The sequence below is a fragment of the Poromitra crassiceps genome (genome assembly GCF_964638095.1).
Source record: "Poromitra crassiceps genome assembly, chromosome: 12".
Taxonomy (NCBI): domain Eukaryota; kingdom Metazoa; phylum Chordata; class Actinopteri; order Beryciformes; family Melamphaidae; genus Poromitra; species Poromitra crassiceps.
The window spans coordinates 4,977,189-5,002,568 of NC_139632.1; the positions used below are offsets into that span (position 1 = coordinate 4,977,189).

General features: G+C 47.2%; 2 protein-coding genes across 3 annotated transcripts; one reads left to right on the forward strand and one right to left on the reverse strand.

Moving 5' to 3' along the window:
* The first annotated feature begins 174 nt into the window (after positions 1-174).
* Positions 175-10,855, forward strand: eef1db (eukaryotic translation elongation factor 1 delta b (guanine nucleotide exchange protein)). Of its 2 annotated transcripts, none has more exons than XM_083648249.1 (8): positions 175-242; positions 6,337-6,457; positions 6,936-7,007; positions 8,184-8,280; positions 8,752-8,867; positions 10,022-10,237; positions 10,377-10,571; positions 10,714-10,855. In XM_083648249.1, the coding sequence occupies exons 2-8, from the start codon at positions 6,341-6,343 to the stop codon at positions 10,750-10,752; spliced, it is 852 nt and encodes a 283-aa protein (XP_083504375.1). In that variant the 5' UTR covers positions 175-242; positions 6,337-6,340; the 3' UTR covers positions 10,753-10,855. The 2 variants fall into 2 exon arrangements, with proteins under 2 accessions (XP_083504375.1, XP_083504376.1); XM_083648250.1 differs by having other exon boundaries at positions 8,193-8,280.
* A 9,250-nt stretch (positions 10,856-20,105) lies between these two features.
* LOC310786996 (uncharacterized protein) lies at positions 20,106-24,594 on the reverse strand (the record flags this gene model as incomplete). Its single annotated transcript, XM_083648319.1, has 2 exons — positions 20,106-20,756; positions 21,193-24,594. The coding sequence occupies 2 exons, from the start codon at positions 24,592-24,594 to the stop codon at positions 20,106-20,108; spliced, it is 4,053 nt and encodes a 1,350-aa protein (XP_083504445.1).
* Positions 24,595-25,380: the final 786 nt, after the last annotated feature.

A 25,380-nucleotide genomic window follows, 5' to 3' on the forward strand; every position in this document is an offset into this window, starting at 1 on the left:
AAAACGATAACATGATTTTTGTTTATTGGAGGTGGTTGCCATATGACTAGGCCCATATTTTTATTGACTACTACCTCACTGAAAATAATAGCAACAATAACAATCGTCGCTCCACAGCCCCCCCCCCCCCCATGTTCACGCAACCAGATAAATTGCTCCTTCCTTCCTCCTTCCCGTTACCGAATGCTGCTGGACGCACACGTTTTATCAACCGGCCTGGTCCCCCACTGACAAATAGAACAGTAAGTAACGTTAACTCACAGCAGGGGTTTCGGTCAGTGGCTTTGAGGGGGAACTAATCTTAGGGCAGGCTGGCATGATACATGTTAACTTACTTGATGCTTGGGAAGGATGACAGCAATGAATGAGCAGGCTAACGTCTGCTAGCTGAAGCTAGCTATCGGCAAGCTAAATCGACGCAGCTAGCTAGCTAGCTAACGTTGGCCAGAGCTGAACCATGCCTGGGCGGCTGCTTCACTGACAATTCATAGAAATGACAAATTGGAAACTACGCTAATACGTTGGTGTCAGGTGTACTCATTGTTGATAATCGTCATTCAACTCCAACCAGATAATGATGAGTATGGACAGGATTCGCTTCGAAGTTAGCAGGTTAGCAGCCTTATTAATGATGACGGCGCATACATACAACATACATTGACATTGTGTTTGATCACCAGCAGTCAAGGTTGCTTTAGCAATTTCAGGTGAAAATGAATTCAGGCTTTGCTCATCTCTGTCCGCCCTGCTGCTGAAGTGCCCTTGAGCAAAACTGACTCCCAGTCCTGCTGCACTGTAATATTATATAATATTAATATGTTATTTCACCAGAAATGAACAGATAATGTGTAGAAGACTTGTTTTTACTCACCGTTATCTACCTATTACAGATAATCATGGAGTTCTGGACAAAATCATAATATAACCATAATAAATGATTCTCAGATTTGGATCCACGAAACAAAATCATATCAAATGATGGGGGTCTGTGGATTGAGTTGGGGTCCTGGACATGAAAAAGGATGAGAATCGCTCACTGGTTTAGTAAATGGTCTCAGCGATCAGCATTCAGAGCTCCATGGTGATGGGTTATCCAAGGTGAATTCTTGGGTCATAAGGGTTCACTTTCTGATCAGCACCATGCTTGGGTAAACTTATCAGTCTGGTTATCAAGTCATTACATCATACAGTTACCAATAGTGTCGCTCCAAAAGGGTGCATCCCAGAGCTCCAGATATCACTCCTCCTCCTCCTCCTGTCCCCCACTTGGACCACCTCTCCTCTGTGACATGCATGAAGCCAGATGTTCATGCTGCCATGTTGCTCGCTTGCTGTCCCAATGTTGATGATGCACATGAGAAAAGCCGTTCCTGAAGTGTCCCTTGCGTTGCGGGTGAGGCGCTCACGGTGGCCACACCCGGAATGTGACGTTCACAAAACCTGTAATTAACATGGCAGGAAACTGTCCACTTCATGAATGTGACTGTAATGATGAATGTAACTTGGGAGTTAACGGTAACGTCAGTGCTGTTTTCTGACTTGTAAGCTGTACTACGTAACATCACCATCTTCAGGTCAGTGTGTGCCAGCCCAGCAGCATTGCATCAACATTTTGATTGGCTGTAATAAGAGCTATGATGAGACCACTTCATCAGTAGGAGACCGAGACGTCCATCTTTTGATGAGTAGCAAATGGCTTAATTTCCCCTCGCTCCCTCCCTCCTCTCCCCATTGCCCTCCTCCTCCCAAGTGTCTTCCTGTAGGAGGGGAGGAAAGGAGGAGGAGTGGAAAAAACTTCGGGATGCGCCCAACGGTGTTGCTTGATGACACCTCACACATATAATTGGAGGATGGAGAATAAAAAGGTTCTTACGTTTTTAAAACGTAAAAACCTTTTCCATGTTTTGCCATCATGTGGATTCTGTTTGGGGAGTTGATTTCCACATTGAGCTATTAGCCAGGTTAATTATTTTTGAGAAATATTTAACACGCAGCTTCTTTACTCTCATCTTGCTCTCAGAATTGGACAAGTGAGTATTCTTCATGACATCGACTTGTAACTGGGTTGGGGTTTCATCATGTTGCTAATTTTGTACATAGTTGTATATTACCAGGGTGGTTTGAATTGATTTTGCGAGGTGGTGATTTATTTAATTTCTTTCTCAATGGCTTGCGGCTAAATGGATGAAAGGAACGTGTTGAGCATTTTACTTTGATACGAGTTTGATTTCAACACTTTTACCAAGGAAGGTGAGTCAAAGGCTTGATCAATATTCTGTCATGAATAGCAGGAAATGAATTCCTGAGTGAACTGTGCCCAAATCCATTTCCGTTGTTTTGATACAGCTCTATCAAAATGACTAGTCTCGCTTGCCAGACCCTCCCTTCCTGGAGAGAAGTCTGGCTGCATGGAAACAAGCTGCTGGTATAAGCTCTGTCATTGGTGGTGTCCATTTCAGCCGCCAGCGGAAGAACCTCCCTTTCCGCTCCCTGCAAGCTCTGCCATTGGCTCCGACCCGCTCTTGACTGACCGGCGCGACCATATATGGATTTCCTTTCCGCTCCCTCCATGTTGAATCTGTCCATCTCAAATGCTTCTGCCGCTGTGCGTGTTGAATCTGTCCATCTCAAATGCCTGCGGCTGCGAAACAACATCAACAATGCTACGCTAGCTCATTGCTATACGCTGAAAACAATTGGATCACCCGCTGTAGGGAGAGAGTCTGGTAAGCGAGACTAGGTTAAACCAAATGGAGCATCCCCTCCCCCAACCCCCCCTCCCGCCCGCAAGTCCAGAGTGCAGATCTACGCTGCCAGACTCTCCCCTCGGAAGGGAGGGAAGTCTGCCAAGCGAGACTACAAAATGACTAACCTCCTCCACAAGGTGAAACATTTAGGGAATGCATTTCCTGTATCACAGAACACTGTTCAGTATTTTTTTAAAGCATGCTTTGCTTTGCTTGATGTCTGACTTTGCTGTCAGAGGTCAAACCTCTGATTATAGCATTTTGTTTGTTTGAGCATGTCAGTGCTGTTCTCACAAATCCATCCATGGCAGCTTCTTTGTGACGCATTTTATAAACTATTTATAGATGAATGCATACATTTATTTTATTTTATTTACTAAATCTTCCAAAAATGATGCTTTTTACTCGTATCCAAACTTGTGTTCACACGCTTCATTTTTCTTTACCAATGTACGTTTAGCTAAGACGTCATGTTAACAATATTGATAGATGGCAGTTTGTTAGCATTTATCCTCGCAAACCTGTCAGTGTCCAAGTTGCACAAATGGTAAAACCCAAATCATGTTTTTACAAAAAACGTTTATGCATTTGTCTACTTATTTTTGTTTGCTCACTTATTTCGTATAAGCCATCGTGTAAGTGTGAAGATGAGCTTGGGGGGGGCGGGGGCTGCATCCACATTGGGCATTTAGAATGAAAAGTGTTAATTTCCCCTTAGTTGTTTTCTTGAGGCTGCTTTAGCAACCCGAGTGAGCTTAGCAATGGGCATGGTCTTAACTTTGGAAGGAGCATTTAAATGTTTTCTGTGGATGGTCCATAAATCAGTCCATAGCATTTGCATTTTAGCTCAAGCTCATCTGCATGGGGTTTGTTTGTCCACTTGCCTGCATGCTACATCGTGTTCCCCTGGGATCGATTTCTAGACTCTGCATTGCAGGTGGTCCCCGAAACAAAGCAGTTCTTCTCTGACTAACATCAGTTTTGAGTCCCATCGATCAACCCCTTTTTTGTCTAAGGGTGTTTTCACACTTGGACCCCTTTTTTAAAGAACCAAACTCGGACCTCTTTAAGTGGACCAAAAAGTGTAGCAACAGAAAAGGGACTCAGTTCTTTTTGTGTTCACGATCATTGTCAATTCATTTGAAAGAGGACTCCGTTATCTTTCTGGTCCACTTGAGCTCTGATGGGGCCTCAGTCTTCTTTCTGTTCACACTATACATAGTTCCACTGGAGCTCAGACCTTGGTCTTGTACTATATTGTATGTATTGGATAAAAGAAGCACACATCTTTCAAAACCTGAACATACTAGTCTACATTAATCCAATGTAGGTTACGTTTTGTTACCAACACAGAGTTGCCTTAAGCCTATCAGAAAGCAGCAAATAGGCACATGGGCATGAGAGGTAGAACTCGGGCGCTACACTGAAGTTGTTAACGAGCAAAGAGCCAACAATGAGATAAGTGAACCAGGAGCGCTTTGTGTTCACACTGCACAGGTGAGGTGAACCACAATGGGGACTTGGAAGTTAGTGAACCGAACTCAAGACCATCTCCCGAGGAGGTCCGAGTTCGGTTCACTTCGGACGGGTCTGAGTTCTGTTGGCGTGTTCACAAAAAAATGCTGACTAAGAGGTCCGAGTTCACTTGGGAGGGCTGAAAGGGTCCAAGTGTGAAAACACCCTAATTGTCTGTAAACCTGTTTGCCTCTGTAACTAATCCAAGAGCCTGTCCCTGTTGTTCTCTTGTTTTTCTGCCCACGGATCAAAGATGATGCCTCAGAAGATCCCCCAGTGCTCTGCGGTGGATCAGTCGGAGCACGATCTACCGCCCAGCCGTTGTCAGGTGGACCGTTCCACTGAGGTAGCGGTGGGAGGTAGGAACAAGGCCGACTCAGGCCAGAGAAATGGAGAGACGACGTCGTCCAGCCCGGAGAGTGGCAGCTTAAACGGAGACGGGAAGCGCTCTGGGAAAAGCCGCCGCCGCCGGAAACGTGCGTCAAACCCCGAGAGCCTCCTCGAGGGGAACGTCGAGGACGGCAAAGTCCAGTGTGTGGAGAAAGCAAACCGGGGGACCAGCCAACCGCCGGATCCCTGCGCAGCTCTGCTTGGCCTGAAGTCGGACTGCGCTTCGGTGTGGTTTGAGCGCAGCGTCTACGAGCAAGCCGAGAGCCTGTACCAGTGCTGGCTGGCACGCTCGTCCAACGGGACCACCCGGCCGGACGGGTCGCCACCAGCCCGAGAGGCGCGCCCCGCCCCTCTGTCTCCCGCACGACCGGCATGCAGCCATGCCGATCAGGTGGCTTGTCACCACGTGGTACAGGCAGTGTGGGTGAACAAGGCAACCTTCGACCAGGCAGAGCGTCACTTCGTTGAAGAATCCGTACAGCCGTCCATTCCGAACTCCCTGGACCTGCCATCCCCGCCTAACCGTCCACTCGCACCCGCAACACCTGATGAGGGATATCAGTCTCTGGCCCCAACTCCTGCAACCCCTAGCCAGCAAGCAGCAACTCCTGCAACCCCTATCCAGCAAGCAACCGCCACACCAACCGCTCGACAGCCCATTAACGGACTCCCGCGTATCCCGGTGGAGCTGCTCAGAGACGTGTGGCTGGAGAAACCCCTGTATGACCGTGCCGAGGCAGCCTTCTACCAGAACCTCTATGGTAACGCATCCTCCAAACGGGCCAATTCTCCCTCTGCCTCCAGAAGCGGTGATCATCCTCAAAGCCTTGTAGAAGAGGAGGAGGAGGAAGAGGAGGAAGAAGAGGAGGTGGAGGAGGAGGAGGTGGTGGTGGTGGTGGAGGAAACACGGGTGGTCTCTCAGGGCAAGGCAGACGTCTTCCACGCCTTGCACCCTATCCAGGAGGAAGAGGAGCCGGCCGAGGTCCCGGACGAGGAAGAAGCGGCGTCGGTGGCAGTCGGCTACTTCCTGCACGCAGACAGTGAGCGGGTGTGGCTGGACAAGTGGCGCTACGATGCTGCAGAGAGCCGTTTCCACGCTCACTGTGGGGCCGAAGCCGTGGTGGCGCAGGGGCCTCGAGGGCCCCGGGGGCCCGACGCTGAGGCCTCGTCAGGTGCCTCCACCTCCACCACCACCACCAGGCCACTGAGGGACAAGTATGAGCCAGCCCAGGAGAATGGAGCCACTACACTCCCAAGCATTTCACTTCCTCTTTATGATTTCAGTGTTGTTTTTGTGTGTCTTTCTGTGTTTGAAGCGACATTTTTGATTTGTTTGATTTTCTCGCTTGTCTTCTGTTCGCCATGTTTTATTCCTCTGCTCTTTTATCATTTTCATGTGTCTCCCCCCCCCCCCCCCCCCCCCAGCAATTCTGTCTTGCGTTGCTGTTTTCTTTGTGTGGGTTTCATTGTGGATTTGCGTTGTGGTGGTCTGACAGTGGGGAGAATACATACATTGGGCCGTAAAATTATCTGAGACATTGTAGCTAAGAAAGAAAGGAAGTTATGTCTTTTTGTTTGTTTGTTTTGTATTCTTCTTATTAGTAGTAGTAAATGGTAATTTTCTAACCTACTGTCATTTTCATGTATCCCTCTGTTGTCCTCCCTCACTGTCTCTCCTCTGTAGCACCATGAGTGCAGTAGACTTCCTCGCACAGGAGAGGATCTGGTTTGAGAAACCTCGCTATGATGAGGCAGAGAGACGCTTCTATGAGCAGGTGAATGGCACTTCACCATCAACAACACAGGTAATCCACACTGTCCTCGCACTTCTACCTACTGTACCCTTTGCTTTTTAAGTTGTCGCATCTCCCATCTGGAGCCATTTTGCTTCCCTCCTCATAGGTACTTAATGTAACTCATGTGGGGACACAAAATGGCTATAGTTACACACGTCATTTCAGTGCAGCTTTTCTCATCCAACCATGTCAGGTTACATTAAATGATACATAAATCAGTACCAAGGCATGTACACAATATTTAAAGAATACAGCCACAGGAAATACATTCCAGCCATTTTCAGGCCGAGACTTTCAGTAATCTGATGTCATGAAATCTGATTTCGGAGTCAGATCTCATAAATACCGTAGGAATTACGAGTGTAACTGTAGTCTATGGCGCGAGGCAAAGCAACCGATGGATTCTCTTAAGATTCCAAAATGCTTTTTCAAACGAAACGATGGACAAATGTAAACAATGGCTATCTATCTGCTTGTATTCTTGAAGGATTTAGGGGCGAACAGCATTCTGCAAGACATTGCTCGGGCCCGGGAGAACATCCAGAAGTCTCTAGCAGGAGTAAGTATTATTTTACAGGCTACGCACTAGGACTGTCAAAATTGTCCCAAAATGAAATTCGAATATTCGTTGTAAACAAAACATATTCGTTTGAATATATTCAAATACAAATTTTATTTTATTTTATTGAATCTTTTTGTGTGCATGTCCATACAAGGGCAAACGATACAACCAGAGAGATTATATAACTACTTGGTATATTTATTTCAACAAGAACACTTTTTTTCCCAACAAGCTTCCCCCCCACCCTATTTATTCAGTCAGTATTAGTAGTAGCCTACACTTTTGTGACATTTTTAAATAACCAGGCAAATTATGTATGTTTGTTTATGTTGCCCTCTTGGCCAGGTTTTTTACCTGGTTAAATGTAAAAATAATAATAATGTTGAATATTATTTTTTCATATTTGAATATTCTTTTCATTTTTATATTCAAATACACACACGCATATGTGTGTTCAGGTGGTCATTTCCAACATGCAGGTTCTCAGGTGTTTTTCTACACTAATAGCTTCATACTGTGGCTGTGTGCGAACATCTGCTTTTAGCTGGATCTCTTCCATATTCCATAACCTCCCGACTCTACATTGACTCCTTGCTTCAGTTGCTTGTCTTGGGTAATGCTGCTTGTTCTAGGCTCCTCAGTAGCATTCCTTCATTTTAAACCCCCCTCTGCACATGCTTCATTCAATTATGTTCCTCCTTTCCTCTCTCTTTCCCCCTTTTCCATGGCTCACCCCCCCCCCCCCCCCCCCAAGCTGAAGACTTCAATGTTTAACAGAGGGTCTGGTCAACCTTCCCCGAACCATCAATCCCAGCTCGTAAGTGCGTCCCCACCCATCTTGTGTGTGGCTGGAACAACATTGCCCTCTCTGTGGACCTAGCTGACATCCACTCCGCCTTTCACTGTTCTGTTCACCTCTTTGCACTTGTCTCTATCAGGGTCCGACCATGGCTACTGTATTCCAGCTGCCAGTCTGGCTGTAGATGCTGGTGAGATGGACGTTGGTTGTGTGTTGTTGTTGCTGCGTGTCCACATGTATTGGAGGTCTGCTTTCTAGGTTTGCTTTCTAGGTTTTCTTTGAAGAGTGAACTAATATGTTTTGAATTGGCCACTAGATGTCACTCCTCTCTCTCAATTGTGCAGACTTGTCACTCGCCACTGTCTTTTCTGTTGGCTATGCAGAGTACCAGCAGCGGGGCAGCAGGCGATCAGGGGGAACTTGTATCTCGCATCAAGAGCCTGGAGCTTGAGAACCACAGCCTACACAAAGGTGGGTTTTTGTGTGTGGTCTTCAATCATATTATTAATCCATTTACGGTCTATTTTTTTTTATTGAGAAGGTGGTTATTTGCATATCTAATGTTGGAAGACTTATCTGCTTCTGTTTTTATCACTGTGCAAATACACTAAACCAAATCACAATTCGGGATCCCTTCAATGGATTTCCTACAGTGGCGTGCCGTCCATTAGGCGAACTAGGCAAATGCTAGGGGCGCTTGAGCAGTTAGGGGCGCCCGAGAGGGTTTTTATTTTTTATTAAGCAAAAATCTTTCCTAGGGCACCAACTTGGTCAGGCACGCCACTGATTTCCTAGACCAGTGGTTCTCAACCTGTGTCTCCCTCACTCTCATACTTTCTATTACGGTAGTCATTGCTGAGGTGGTACTTGGTGTAAAAAGGTTGAGAAGCACTGTCCTAGACTTTGTGTTGAACCCGGTTGACTGCTCTCCTGTTTGCTTAGTGGTGGACGACTTGAGGTCAGCACTTTCCAAACTGGAATGTCGAGTAGCAGTTCTGGAAAAATCCCCTGCAGCCCCAGCTCCTGCAGCCCCAGCTCCTGCAGCCCCCTGCACAAATGTGAGTCTTGTCCCTCTGGAGCATGCAGGACAGTCCTGTAATCACTCCTTTTTTCTTTTTTGCATGACAAACTTTAATCGGATAAAAATATATACAGTATAATAATAATAATGGTAAATGGCCCGCATTTATATAGCGCTTTTATCCAAAGCGCTTTACAATGAGTAGGTACATTCACACACGCCTTCATACAATGATGGCGGCAAGCTACCACGCAGGGTGCTGGCACAGACATTGGGAGCAGTTTGGGGTTCAGTATCTTGCCCAAGGACACGTTTTTTTTCCATATTTTATTTTTGCAATTTTCAGAACATGGAAAACAAAAACAGGCTCAGACAACAACAACAACAACAAAAAAACATACCATCAACATTCATGTTACAGCGTGGGCCTACCAGCCAAGTGCCTATGTGCTTGCATGGGATCCCACGCAAGGGCTCCATGAAAAGTCCACTGAGGGAGTTACTTGTCGCTCTTAACCTCGTCTAAGTAGGCTAGAAATGGGTCCCAGATAGTTGGGAATTTCTTAAGTGAATTTGTCCTCGGGAACCGGAGTCTCTCCATATGTATAACTGAGACCATGTCCGTCAGCCGCTGCTGAAAAGAAGGTGAAGGGGACTTCCACTCCTTCAGAATGAGTCTCTTGGCGACAGTCGTCCCCTGCGTCAGAGACTGTTGTACAGCCGTAGGGAGGAGCAGAGAGGATTCTGAGCAGCTGAAGATGGCGAGTTCCGCCTCCGGCTGAAGGGTTATTTTATAGGCCTTAGAGTACTAATCAAATATTTTGGCCTAGAATCCAGATAGTGAAGGGCAAAACCAAAAAGCATGGGGTAGTGTGCCCTCTAGCACCTGACACCTATGACATAGTGGCGAGACAGAAGGGTGGATCTTGTGCAACCTGTACTTGGAATAATGAAGACGATGAGTGACTTTAAATTGGATCAGTTTGTCTGCTGTTAATTGAGCAGAGTTGGACTACAGATAGACTGATCCTGTCCCAAATAATTTCAGACAAGTCAACATCAGGTTCCTCCCTAATCAGTGAGGGCCTGTAATCACTCTTAGTCATCATCCTGCGTCAGGGTTCTTCAGTGCTGCCATTTTAGCAGGGTAACGAGAGAGGGAGTGACCGTTGTCTTCTTTCATTTGTTCAGGGCGCTCCGTCCCAGCAAACGAAGACCAGCGCCCCGATTAACAAAGAAGAGGAAGACGACGAGGAGGACGGCGACGATGTTGACCTGTTTGGTAGTGATGATGAAGATCCAGATGCAGACCTCATCAGAGAGCAGAGGTTGAAAGAGTATGCAGAGAAGAAGTCCAAGAAACCCGCCCTCATCGCAAAGTCTTCGATCTTATTGGACGTCAAGCCCGTATGTCACAGTCTATTATTCACTTGTTAAATATCGTCATTGCTTATACAGGAGCCTAAAACTGTGAATGCAACACGAGCACATTGTGTTGTGAGATACTTTGACAGGAGCTTACCCATCCCCCCCCCCTCTCTTTCAGTGGGACGATGAAACGGACATGGTGAAGCTGGAGGAGTGCGTGCGCTCGGTGCAGGCCGACGGCCTGTTGTGGGGAACGTCCAAGCTGGTCGCTGTGGGTTACGGCATCAAGAAGCTACAGATTGCATGTGTGGTGGAGGATGATAAGGTTGGAACAGACATGTTGGAAGAGGAGATCACCAAGTTTGAGGACTATGTGAGTACATGGTGACGTGCTATTGTGCCAGAACGTACAGATGCACAGTTCCCAGACTATTCTTGCAGATGTTGTGTTAAATTACAATCTTGGTCTGGACTCTTGGTCTCATCTCAAGTTCTTCCCTCTTGCTCTGTTTCAGGTCCAGAGTGTTGACGTCGCAGCTTTCAACAAGATCTGATTCAACCACCTCTTGTCCCATCCCCCCCCCCCCCCCACTCCTTTTCTCTGCTGATGGTTTAAACAGTTAATAATAATAATAAAAAGCACTTGCACTAAAAAGCCCCCATCTCCTGAATCTAAATACATTGCATGTGAAATAATAGGACTAGACTGGATCAGATTTTATTTTTGGTCTGAATAGAAGGTGTCCTGTTTGATCGGAGGTATTTACAGACAGAATATATGCATTGTCATACACATTTGAAAACGGAAGGTGAATAACGGGCACATCGGTCCATGAGGTTCAAGGTGTTTGCCTAAAGTGCATGGTTTACCAAGCTGTGTTGGGAAACGCTAGCTAGCTATTAGTTCTCCTTTATTTATCCACATGGGGAAATTCATCCTCTACTAGGAACCTTCCTAGAACTAGGAGCAGTGCAGCGCCCGGGGACCAACTCCAGTTCTTTTTGCCAGTGCCTTGGTCAGGGGCACTGACAGGAGTATTCACCCTAACATACATGTCTTTTGGTGGTGGGAGGACACCCACACGAACACGGGGAGAAGATGCAAACTCCACACAGAAAGGACCGGGGTTTGAACCCGGGACCTTCTTGCTGTGAGGCAACTGCCACCTACAGTGGCAAAATACAGACTTATTGAGTAACATGGAAAAGTACAAATAGTTCTGACCTACTAAATTCAGGTAATAAGTGATGTCATACATTGCATTGCAAGCATTGTGACATCACTGATGATGTAATCAGTGACACATGAGAGCGACTGAGGGAGAGAGGGGGGAGACATTGCCCGTGCGAGGGCCAGCTTGGCGAGCTGCAGGGCGGGTGAGCCTAGGAATCGAGCGAGCGAGATGCCTAGTTTTGGAAATGTACATATGTGATCGCAACTATTGCGAATTCACGCTTGTTTTTAAGAACTACCTTATTTCTCATTGTGCAAATTAACACGTCAGGTAAAGTAACACCTTTGGTCTGCAATGCATCACTGCTCACTGGTGAGATGAGTTACAATGATGGCACTTAACTGAAGGAACTGGATCTGACGGCTGTGTGCGCACACATATCATCTACGTATTGGCAAATAAATAAATTACATGAGTAAAACCTGAAAATATGATCCTCTGCATAGGCGACATATGTTTTTTAACTCATTTCCTAGGTTTAGCCGATCAGATTGCAATCCTTCTTCAATGCGTTTTGGGGGTGTTTACACCTGTACTTTCAAGTGATAAAACACAATCAGATTGCAATCTGATGGCAGAAACCACATGTTAACGCCAGGTGTAAATGGCCTCATTGTGACAGTGGGTCATGTGATGTGAAAGTGGATCACTGTGACAGTGGGTCATGTGATGTGACAGGGGGTGGTGCGCTCCTTTTGAGACATCCACACCTCCCGGCAAGGGAGGACAAGGAATGAGCATAAGCTGTCTCTGAAGTGGAGGGGGTGAGCGTAAAATGAGAAGGGCTCATCAGCCAGGGAGACTGGGTTCCTTTCGTTCCTACAAAAGAGCCCTTCATGTGAACATCTCAACACAGGTTACTTATAGGACTATGGATACGACTTGAAACTTGGTGGGCCAGGTGAGTAAAAAAAAAAAACACTTCAATTTAAAAAAACATGTAATTTTGAAAGACATTAGGCTATGTAGAATGGTACATTCACCACACCATGACATTGCCAATTTTCCTAGGCGCACTTGAATGCATCACAATGTGATCGTTGAATGGTCGTGTTATCAGCTTTCAGGGAATTTTCAGGTAAAGGTCATGTCTGCTCTGAATTGAAATGTCACTGGAAACGACATATTCGAGACAGTGAAATCCCATCCCATATAGTGTTTCACTTTTATTTGAAAACAAACCACATGGGAGCGGGCGCACGGCACCCACTGCCCTCTTACGTGATGCAGAGTCGTGCAGCTGGAGCTGAGCTGGGTAGCCTACTGTTGTCTGAAGCAGACCACAAATAACCAACAGAACATTTAGCCAGCACACAATTGATGTGACACAACCAGTGTTGGGGGTAACTCATTACAAAAGTAACATATTACATGTAATATATTACTTTTAGCAGTAACTCAGTAATATAACTTATTACTTGTAGGATTTCAGTAATATTATACCAGTTACTTTGTCAAGTAACTCAAGTTACAAATTGAGTTACATTTTATTAAATCAAAGCACATATTTAAAAAAGATACAATAATTTCCTAATCAAACTGTGTTTTTATGCAAATAACCACTATAGATGACAATAACAAAGGAAAAGAATAACATTTAGAATTTTGGATTGTTTACACTGACTTCAAAACGGTTGAAATTATTTTTCGGGATGGTTCCGGGGCGGCGATGCCATTCTGCTGCTGCTGTTATTTTGGTGAAAGTAATGCAAAAGTAGTGTAATAAGTAACGAGTTACTCTACACAGACAGTAATATTGTAAAGTAACTTATTACTTTTAAATGAAAGTAACTAGTAATATGTAGTATATCACATTTTGAAAGTAACTTGCCCAACACTGGACACAACAGATAATCATCTTATTCGCTGATAGATAGGCTGATGGCAGTCAGCAAGGCTCCTTGAGTAGCACCAGGTGGAGCCTCTTGGACCACCAGGTGGAGCATCGTGGACCATCACCCGGACGACCACAGTTTGGGAATCACTGACTCAATCATCGGACTGTAAGGATCAAATCATGAAGTGAAACAACGGGTCATTTCACTGAGGTTGTGTGATGCTCCAACCTCTTTATCTGGTTGGTGTAGTAGTAGGCCTACTGTTTTACAGCCCTGACGGCATCTAGGCACGTGCTGCTGCTCGGATTGTCCTGGGAAGTCGTTCTTGTGTGTTAATGAGTTTTTGTCATAATGTGGAAACAACATGGACGCTACAAAGAATGTGTGGTATTTTATTGTACATGGAGCGTTTAAGCTGTTTCTCATTTTTGCGTGACAACAAAGAGCAAAGGAAACGGTTGGGAACTCAGTTTCCCGACACCATATGAATGCAGGTAGAGAGTAGTAGAGTAGGTAGGTAGCCTACTCTCACTGCCAGAAGTGTCAGAAGGCAGAGGACTGGAGACAAAGTTCTGCAATCTGCACTAAAAAAGTTACACACTCTAGCTTTAATTGTCATGCTGGGAGCACACCCAGTCCATGTGGGTTCAATCATGAATCTCTCTCCCGTTTCTTCAGAACAGCTACAGTATATAAGGAGGTGAGGTTATTCGGAACATCTGATCTGCTCACACTTATCACCATGAAGCTGATCCTAACTCTGGCTCTCATCTGGACCCTCTTCAACACAGGTAACTGCTCAATTTGATTTCAGGATGAAACAGGATGATTAACTGTTTCCTGAATTTACTTTGGGTTCATTGTCATCATGCAAGATTGTGTCCTTATTGGCATCGGCCTACTCCTATTTTCATTCATGAGTATTTTCTGTATTGCAGCTGAAGCACTTCAGTGTCATACATGCAGTGATTTTGATGATCCTCGGTGCAGAGCGACATCCTTACACAACTGCTCCTCTGACTCGGCCCAGCGCTGTATAACTGCTGCATTAAATGGTGGGTGTAAAAAGTGTGCAACAAAAATCTGCTTTGTCATTACTAGTGCAATACCCATGCCCTCCCTCCCCATCCCCCCAATGGGTACATCAGATGAAGATTCTGCCCCCCCCCCAGGGTACATCTACCCGTTCCCCTTCCCCCATTCATACATCATGCTCTCCCACTCTTCAGTGCCCGCTCCCCTCCCCCTTGACATCACTGATGTCAATAAAAATATCGTAAGATATCGCTGTAGCTCCCCCTGTGGGCGCATTTTTTCTCGCACTGCACTCCGTCAGCCCCCCCCCCCCCCCCCCCCAAGCGCACACTCCCCAAATTTGAAATCGATCCGAACAACAGTTCTGGAGATACGCCAAGGAAAGACAGACACTGCTGGAATGATAGGATAGATTATTGCTGTTGTTCAATTTCTGCATTAGTGTTTTTCCATCAACACTTGACAAATTGTGGTTTGATTTTGTAGCAACCGAGATGAAAAAGTCAAGGGAGGAAATCATGAAGGCGTGTGTGCCATCCTCCGTCTGCAGTGATGGCACAACGTATTCAGGAAGAATGGGGGTTGCGAGCATAGCTGCATCTTTGAAATGCTGCGACACAGACGGCTGCAACAACGAAACTCTACCTTGTAAGTACATTCTTTGGAGTGCTGAAGTGCTTGTGAATAATATCCAAGATCTGATTTACTTGGGCATATTGCCGCTTTGAATATGTTGGCAGATGCAATTTGCACCCGGGTGTAAATAACCCATGTGGCGATTTGTAAATAGCTCATGTGCGTGTGCCTATATGTAACCAGGGCACTAAGGCCCGGACATAAAGTGCATACCAGACAACGCCACTCTGGGAATTTCACCCAGAGAATACCACATCAAACTTCATAAAATGGTATACCCAGCATCAGGTTTAGTGAAGGAAGGGAGCAGAGACGTGCGTTTCCAGTTCAAACATGCGTTTTTATTTTGATTCAGGGCAATTTCTTTACTTCAATGATTGACCTGCAGGATAAGACTTGAGGTTAAAATATTTATTACACCAATGGATAAAAATGATTACAAAAATGTATAGAAAAAAGGTTAAACGCTCATCAAACAGACCCCGTTACCAGATACAGCAGGAGGGTGCCAGTGGAGTCCACAGGAGGAGGGATTGAGTGAGGGGAAGGGAGGGGGTCAGAGGGTTTCACCACCAGCAGTAAACTGAGAGGCACACCAAACTGCTTGCTTTCACACTGCAAGGCAGAAGCACACACGATTAATCAGGAACCACACAAAGCATGCACTAACCTATGGAACCCCAGGAACGGACCCAAACCACCTGCAGAACTATGGCCCTCCCAACCGTGCTGTAACTGGCAAGCAGGAATCTTTAAAATACTAACGCCCTTAAGAATCACTAAAATCAAGATTAACAAAATGAAATAAACAAAAAAAGGACAAAAACACTAGGACAAAAACAAGAGCCTCTCCTCCACCAAGTACAGCAATCTAGGCCATTAGGAAGGCCACCCAATCGTCAGGCCCCTTGTTCCTTGGCCTACGAGCTACGGAGACCAACCACATTCATGGTGCTGCACGAGGTGCACAGAGAATAGCTCATGCCACGGTAGCTCCTCCTAACAAGACAGAGGGACAACATTAATCACTTAAAATGGTTTAAAACACAAATGCACTATAGGCAGCCATACTGCCTTACCTCCACTAAATACAGCAACACTATAGCCAAATGAGAAGCCACGCAGTCATGCTCCTTGGTCCTATTACGAGACAGAAATTATATTCATGTTACATATTTTACGGTCACAAAATGCTTTGATGAAAAGCCGATACACTGGACCACACTGATGTCCAAGATTCAGATTCAGATTCAGATATCTTTATTTGCCATTGTGTAAAACACATAGGAATTTGTTTTGACATTGACAGTGTGCGCATTCCTTAATCTTTTTCACATATAAACAACAAGACAGCACACAAACATAGCACAGTGCAGGAGGTATAGATATAAAGTGCAGAGTTAAGGAACATAGTGCAAAAATGTCCGGTGCCACTGCCTAGGCCTAGGGGGCAGGGGTGGGAGGGAACCCAGAGGCATTTAGCAGCCTGGCGGCTGAGGGGAAAAAGCTCAGTCTATGGCGGACCTTTGTAGCCTTCGGCAGCCGCAACCGTCTCCCAGAGGGGAGCAGGGTGAGGAGGCCGTGGCCAGGGTGGGAGGGGTCGGCCATGATCTTTCTCCCTCTCCTCAAAGCCCTGGAGTCATGCAGGGACCTGAGGGAGGGCAGAGGACGGCCAATCACCCTCTCCGCAGAGCGTATCACCCGCTGCAGCTTGGCGAGATCCTTTGCAGCTGCAGCAGGGAACCATGTGATGATGGAGTATGTGAGGATAGACTCAATGATGGCTGTATAGAACCGAGCCATCATGGTTCTTGACAGTCTGAACTTCCTCAGCTGCCTGAGGAAATACAGCCTCTTTTGGGCCTTCTTTAGGAGGGCCATGATGTTGAGTTCCCACTTCAGGTCCCGAGAGAGGATCATGCCCAGGAACCGACATGACTCTACTGGGGTCACCTGAGTGCCTCCCAGCATGATGGGAGGGGGCGGGGCTGCGTTCCTCCTGAAGTCCACCACCATCTCCACTGTCTTTAGAGCATTCAGCTCTAAGTTGAGGAGCATCCATAAATAAAGTACAAATCTCTAGTGTGTAAAACTAAAAACAAAAGATTTCATACCCCATCAGCGAGCCACGGCGAGCAAACAATGGCGTGTGATCAGCCGAATACCACCACACCTCTCTCCATGTGCTGCTGCAAAGCGGGCCACCGCCAAGCACCTACAATGATGTCAGGAAAAGACTAAAAATATGCCCAACCAACATCTACAAGGAATGATGGTAGAGTGCATACCTTGTCTGGCGTCAATCTCTCACACGCAGTGCAACAGGGTCAGGAAAGAGTGAGGCAAGCCTATCACAAAGCCGTGCAAGGCTCCCTTTTAAATGAGCTGCCAACCTGATAGTATTGTCAGGTGCCCACCTGTTCTGAATGGGGAAGATTAGGGGGCGTGGCGACATTAAAGGAGACAGGTCAACCCACCACACCTATTTACACCACAATTCAGAAAGTGATTAGAATGTATTATATATTTTAAATTTTAAATATAACGAAATGTTTCTAGAGCACAGGGCCTATAATTTAGTTTGCAAATAAATATGCTTCACATGATGGGGATTTATAGACTTGGGGGGGGGGGGGGGGGTTAGGCCTTGGTAGTGGTGGAAATGGCCAGGTAACAAGGAGCACTGATGTCATACCTCCTAGGGACATTAGGGAGCAGTGATGTCATCAGTGATGTCACATATTGATGACATCATCAGTAGTGTCACGATACTGAGTGAGATCATTGGGGAGCAATGGCTTCCCAAGCAGGGGCCTCGTGAGTTATGAATGTAACTATGGATCTGTGAGACCGAAGGATGACCGTCACTATGGTCAAAACAGAATGATAGCCCTCGTTCCGCCTACTCTCCAGACCAATATATCAACAAAGTCATGCCCATGACCCCCGGAGGCGGAACCTCCCCCACGGGGGGGCAACTTCTGACCCGACCTCTTAGAACCTTCAACGCCTCAGAGTGTTCCGAGCGACAAGGATTAGTGACGTCATCCTTCGGCCTCACAGATCCATAGTTACATTCATAACTTACGATCTGTTTCGACCTCACTCTGACCGTCACTACGGTCAAAATAGGATGACTCATACCAAAAGGGTCGCGAGGAACAGGACAACGTAATCATTCGCATCTCGCTGGGCAACAGATCAGAACAGCAGTGCTCACTGGTGCTGCACGAGTAATGTCAACTCTGCAAAATCGTAACACGAACAAAACGTACATGGTGTAGACATGACGCTGCAGCACAAATGTCCCCCGACGGAACTCCTTTCAGTGCAGCCCATGAAGTAGCTACACTTCTGGTTGAGTGGGCTCGTATCCCTGTCGGAACCGGAGACCTCTGTTCCGCATAAGCATGGGAAATTACATCGACTAACCAGTGGGACAAACGCTGCTTAGACAGCGGTAACCCCAGTCTTGCCTTCCCATATAGCAGACAAGAAGCTGAGAATGAGACCTCCTTAGAAGCTGAGTACGAGCCACACAGGCACGCAATGTCCTCACTGGACACAGGGTAAGCAACTCCTCCTGTTCTGCCTGCGAGGAGGAAGAGGGTTGACACTGACCCAGCTAAAGCACCTCTGGTTTGTAGATTGAGGTGTAAAGTACCTTTGGCAAAAAGGCAGGGTTAGGCCGAAGTGACACACCTGCCCTGTGCCATCCAACCTCCACTGTAAACAGGTCCTGGCTAACAGAGACAGCACATAGCTCTCCCACCCGTTTAGCCCAACAAATAGCCAACAGAAAGGCTGTCTTAAAGCGACAGAGCTCTCAAGTCGGCGTCAGCAAGAGGTTCATATGAGGCCTTGTGGTGAGAGAGGGTTAAGTCCCAGCTTGGTGGCCGCACAGTCCGACTTTAGCACAAGCGACAGGCCCCCTTCAGGAAATCACACACCCAAGGATGCTGACCCGAGGGCAGGCCATCTGCTCCTCCATGGAACGTTGAAGTAGCTGAGGCATAGACCTTCATTCTGCCCTGCAAAGACAAAACGGGGAAACTCCAGAGTGTAAAACTGAGAAAAATTACTCTAAAGTTTTGTTGTTCTCCAGCCAAATATATTGAAATCTAATGTTCATGGCACAATTAGGCTTAATATAATATATAATATAATAATATATTATAATAATATATAAGTATAAATATAATATAACTAGATTATCAGGCAGCTACACATCCTTAAAGTCTAGTTTGGTGGGACCCTTCTCGGCCCCTTGTGTGTCTGTGTGTGTTGGCGCCTCGGGGGTTAATGTTGTATAAGCTGGCACCTCAGAGGGGCTAATGTCATATGAGCAGTGCCTCGGGGGTTAATGGCGTATGAGCTGGTGCCTGGGGGTTAATGTTGTATGAGCGGCGCCTCGGGGGTTAATGTATGAGCGGTGCCTTGGGGGTTAATGTTGTATGAGCGGTGCCTCAGGGGTTAATGTCATATGAGCGGTGCCTTGGGGGTTAATGTCATATGAGTGGTGCCTCAGGGGTTAATGTGGTATGAGCTGGTGCCTCAGGGGTTAATGTCATATGAGCTGGCACCTCAGGGGTTAATGTATGAGCTGGCACCTTGGGGGTTAAATTCGTATGCCCTGGCGCCTCGGGGGTGAATGTGGTATGAGCTGGCACCTTGGGGGTATGTTGTATGAGCTGGCACCTTGGGGGTATGTTGTATGAGCTGGCACCTCGGGGGGTCAATGTGGTGTGATCTGGCACCTCGGGGTTAATGTTGTATGAGGTGGCGCCCCGGCGGTTAATGTCGTATGAGCCTTGGGTGTGTTCACGTCATATGATCTGGTGCCTCGCCCTCGGGGATTCATTAGGGTGGTTAGGTGCTTAATGTCATCTGAGCTGGCACCTTGGGAGCTAATGTGGGCGGCGTGGGTGTCTGTGTGGGTGGCATCATGGCACAATCGTGAGATTAGACCTGCCCAGTAATGTAACTCATACCTCAACTCAACCTGAGCATTCTGGTGAGTTACAACCCTTTTCCCGTTGCAGGGCAGAGCATTCAGAGTGCAGTCAAACCAAGCCAAACAACCATAACTGATGTTACCTCAGAGATACAGTATAGCATCATACACATACATACTGGGATCTTCTGATGAGCTATCCATGGGCTCTAGTGCCTTAGCTGCTCCACCAGCTTTGGCCCGACGGCGCGGTCACTGTGTCGCAGCGCCATCTGGAGGATGGCCGACGTCCTGCAGCCAGTGCCTATCTCCATCATCTTGATGAGGTCTTCTGCTGTGGACACACACACCTCCCGCAGGCCAACCACCTGAAGGTGCTGCCGCTCATCCTCCAGTACCTGCAACTTGGCCTTCTTATTCAGCAGGTCATACACCTTGCCATTGTAAATCTCAAAGAAGCTGACGTAGGGACAAAGATTCAGACGAGCGTATCTCCTCTGGCTCAGAAGGGCAAAAACATTCTGTGCTGCCAAGGCATAGATGCCTTTAGCGTTGTTCTGGTGCTTCCCAGTGAAATCACCTCTCATTGTATGAGTCTTTCCACTTCCTGTCTGGCCGTAGGCAAGACATGTTGCCATGGCACCTTCCGAAATCGACTGGACCAAAGGTTTAGCTGTGAACCTGTAGACCAAGTCGTTGGTGGCAGTCTCATCAAAGGAGTAGTCAAATTGGAACACCTGGTTGTCCAGGTACTTGGTGAGGTCCACTTTCTCTTTTGCCTCATGGACCAGCAGACCACTATTCCCAGGAAGCAAAATCACATCTATCTCCTTCTTACTGACGTCCTGCTTGTTGAGTGCCTGCTTGCGAACGCACACAGATTCTGAGTTGCAACCGAGTCAGTGGCTGACAGGGGGGTTATTTCTAGGGTCTCTCTGAATTCTTTCATCATCTGGTAGAATTTCTGGTTGGGTAGAGCAGCATCTCAAAACTGTCCCTTCTTTGGCTGTGTGTCCAGGGGCTTAGGAACAGAAGACAGTCTTTTGCTGCCCTTGTTTAGTTCCTGGGGGTCCACAGATCTTCTGCTTCTTCTGTATCACTGCTTCATTATTTTCTTTGCTGACATCAGTGAGGGAAGTTAGAGCCGACTGTTTGGCCTCGTTCCTCCTGCGCTTAGCAACACAAGACAGTCTTTTGCTGGCGTTGTTTAGCTCCTGGGGGGCCCACAGATCTCCTTCTGCCTGTGACAACAGGCAGAGGAGGAAGTATCGCAGGTTCATTATTTTCTTTGCTGACCTCACTGAAGGAAGTCGGAGCCGACTGTTTGGCCTCATTCCTCCTGCGCTGCAGGTGAGGAACCGCAGAGTTTGTGAGGACTAATGCAGGAGGGATCTCAAGGTAGAGACTCTCTGGGTTTGGCTGATATTTGGGGTTCAACCTTGCCAGTCGCTCTTGAACCACACTAGACTGCAAAGCCAACAGAGTATCCAGTAGGTTTCTGGTATGGTCCACCAAGTCAGGAAGTCGTGTCGCAATGTTACACGGTGTTTGCTCCATTGCCTTGACGAGCTCATTGGCTCTCTGTATCTCCACATGGATTTTCTCCAGGTCTGACAACCGAGATATAGCATCATGCACACTGGGATCCACAGATTCCTCTTCTGATGAGCTATCCATGGGCTCTAGTTTCTTAGCTGCTCCACCAGCTTTGGATGAGCCATTCAGCTCCTTGACCCTGTCAGCATAGCGTAGTGTGTTCATTGTGTAGCCACATGATGCCATGCCTGGAGACACCATAGCAATCATGCAAGTCCTGGACTTCTCTCCAATGAAGGAATCTCTGAGCACTTTGGTCAAAGTGCTCAACCTGAATGGAATGTGTTCACTGTTCATTCCCAGTGAACGAATACACTCCTTGAGAGCCAGGAGGCTGCGGTTGATCTCGGCAGTCTCGACCAGTGTGCTGCGATCGTTGCTGCTGACGTCTGTGCTGCGCTCGTTGCCCGCCAGGTCAACCAAGGAGAACTTGCCATGCAGCGTGGCGGCGCGGTCACTGTGTCGCAGCGCAATCTGGAGGATGGCGTGTGAGCGGGACGAGTTGGCGTTGGCCAACGTCTGGCCCGACGTCCTGCAGCCAGTGCCTATCTCTATCATCTTGATGACGTCTTCTGCTGTGGACACACACACCTCCCGCAGGCCAACCACCTGAACCTGCTGCCGCTCATCCTCCAGTACATGCAGCTTGGCCTTCTTATTCAGCAGGTCATACACCTTGCCGTTGTAAATCTCAAAGAAGCTGACCCAGGGACAAAGATTCAGACTAACATATCTCCTCTGGCTCAGAAGGGCAAAAACATCCTGTGCTGCCAAGGCATAGATGCCTTTAGCGTTGTTCTGGTGCTTCCCAGTGAAATCACCTCCCATTGTATGAGTCTTTCCACTTCCTGTATGGCCGTAGGCAAAACAGGTTGCCATGGCACCTTCAAAAATCGACTGGACCAAAGGTTTAGCTGTAAATCTGTAGACCAAGTCGTTGGTGGCAGTCTCATCAAAGGAGTAGTCAAATTGGAATGCCTGGTTGTCCAGGTACTTGGTGAGGTCCACCTTCTGTTTTGGCTCATGGACCAGCAGACCACTCTTCCCATGAACTGAAACCACATCTATCTCCTTGTTAGTGACCTCTTGCTTGTTGAGTGGCCGCTTGCGAACGCACACACAAATTCTATGAGTTTCAACCGAGTCAGTGGCTGATAAGGGGATTATTTCTAGGGTCTCTCTGAATTCTTCGATCATCTGGTAGAATTTCTGGTTGGGTAGAGCAGCATCTCCAAACTTCCCCTTCTTTGGCTGTGTGTCCAGGGGCTTAGGGACATAAGACAGTCTTTTTCTGCTCTTGTTTAGTTCCTGGGGGTCCACAGATCTCCTTCTATGAGGAAGTATCACTGCTTCATTATTTTCTTTGCTGACCTCAGTGAGGGAAGTTAGAGCCGAATGTTTGGCCTCGTTCCTCCTGCGCTTAGCAACACAAGACAGTCTTTTGCTGGCCTTGTTTAGCTCCTGGGGGGCCACAGATCTCCTTCTGCCTGTGACAACAGGCAGAGGAGGAAGTATCGCGGGTTCATTATTTTCTTTGCTGACCTCACTGAAGGAAGTCGGAGCCGACTGTTTGGCCTCATTCCTCCTGCGCTGCAGGTTAGGAACCGCAGAGTTTGCGAGGACTAATGCAGGAGGGATCGCAGGGTAGAGACTCTCTATGTTTGGCTGATATTTGGGGTTCAACCTTGCCAGTCGCTCTTGATCCACACTATACTGCAAAGCCAACACAGTATCCAGTAGGTTTCTGGCATGATCCACCAAGTCAGGAAGTCGTGTCTCAGTGTTGCACAGCGTTTTCTCCATTGCCTTGACAAGCTCATTGGCTCTCTGTAGCTTCACATGAACCTTCTCCTTCAGCTCTGACACCCGATATATAGCATCATACACACTGGGATCCAAAGATTCCTCTTCTGTTGAGCTATCCATGGGCTCTAGTTTCTTAGCTGCTCCACCAGCTTTGGATGAGCCATTCAGCTCCTTGACCCTGTCAGCATAGCGTAGTGTGTTCATTGTGTAGCCACATGATGCCATGCCTGGAGACACCATAGCAATCATGCAAGTCCTGGACTTCTCTCCAATGAAGGAATCTCTGAGCACTTTGGTCAAAGTGCTCATCCTGAATGGAATGTGATCGCTGTTCATTCCCAGTGAACGAATACACTCCTTGAGAGCCAGGAGGCTGCGGTTGATCTCGGCAGTCTCGACCAGTGTGCTGCGATCGTTGCTGCTGATGTCTGTGCCCCGCTCGTTGCCCGCCAGGTCAACCAAGGAAAACTTGCCATGCAGCGTGGCGGCGCGGTCACTGTGTCGCAGCCCAATCTGGAGGATGGCGTGTGAGCGGGACGAGTTGGCATTGGCCGATGTCTGGCCCGACGTCCTGCAGCCAGTGCCTATCTCTATCATCTTGATGACGTCTTCTGCTGTGGACACACACACCTCCCGCAGGCCAACCACCTGAACCTGCTGCCGCTCATCCTCCAGTACCTGCAACTTGGCCTTCTTATTCAGCAGGTCATACACCTTGCCATTGTAAATCTCAAAGAAGCTGACGTAGGGACAAAGATTCAGACGAGCATATCTCCTCTGGCTCAGAAGGGCAAAAACATTCTGTGCTGCCAAGGCATAGATGCCTTTAGCGTTGTTCTGGTGCTTCCCAGTGAAATCACCTCCCATTGTATGAGTCTTTCCACTTCCTGTCTGGCCGTAGGCAAAACATGTTGCCATGGCACCTTCAAAAATCGACTGGACCAAAGGTTTAGCTGTGAACCTGTACACCAAGTCGTTGGTGGCAGTCTCATCAAAGGAGTAGTCAAATTGGAACACCTGGTTGTCCAGGTACTTGGTGAGGTCCACCTTCTGTTTTGGCTCATGGACCAGCAGACCACCCTTCCCATGAACTGAAACCACATCTATCTCCTTCTTAGTGACCTCTTGCTTGTTGAGTGGCCGCTTGCGAACGCACACACAAATTCTATGAGTTTCAACCGGGTCAGTGGCTGATAGGGGGATTATTTCCAAGGTCTCTCTAAATTCTTCGATCATCTGGAAGAATTTCTGGTTGGGTCTAGTATTGGCATTTCTAACTTTTCCTGTTTTCCACATAATAACTCACGCTTGTACTAATTTTCCCTACTTGTACTCCCACCACTTATATAGCCTTAGCCAGGAAGCATTTATGACATCACACAATTGCTGAAGTGACATCGCTGATGACATCACAATTGCTGTATCCCCCCCCCCCCCCCAACATTTTTATGACATCATCAGTGCTTTATGACATCACTATGACATGTCAGGTCCTGGTGGATGTTGACTCCCAGGTACTTGAAGCTGTCCACCCTTTCCACCACTGTGCCGTTGATGGTGATGTCTATGAGCATGGGCTGTTATTGTGAAGGAGTAAAATACTAATAATGGTTGATGTAGACCAGTGATACTCAACTTGCGGCCCGCGGGCCGCCCCCTGGGTGGCCCACGATGGAATTGCAAAAAAAAAAAAAAAGAAGACAGTGCACCTGAACGCAACATGCAAGATACCCGCTGAATAAGTGTCCAAATGTTCATGTCATTCTGGCCAATACACTTCTGCATTTCAGTCTGGAATATGGTATATCTTTCAATAATCTATGATTTAGCTGCTAAATTGCCAAATACCGCCGTCTGCTTGCTACCCAGGCACTTATGTACAGTATGTACTTAACCTAACTAACTTAACCTAACTAACTGGTGTGCACAACATTGTCAGACTAAACTCCGGCTGACACCCCAAAAACCTACAATCCGCTACAGAAAAATGTATATTGTTTGTTTATTAACTGGCCCCTGGCCTTCTATCATTTCACGAAAGTGGCCCCCGGGCAAAGCAAGTTGAGTATCCCTGCTGTAGAC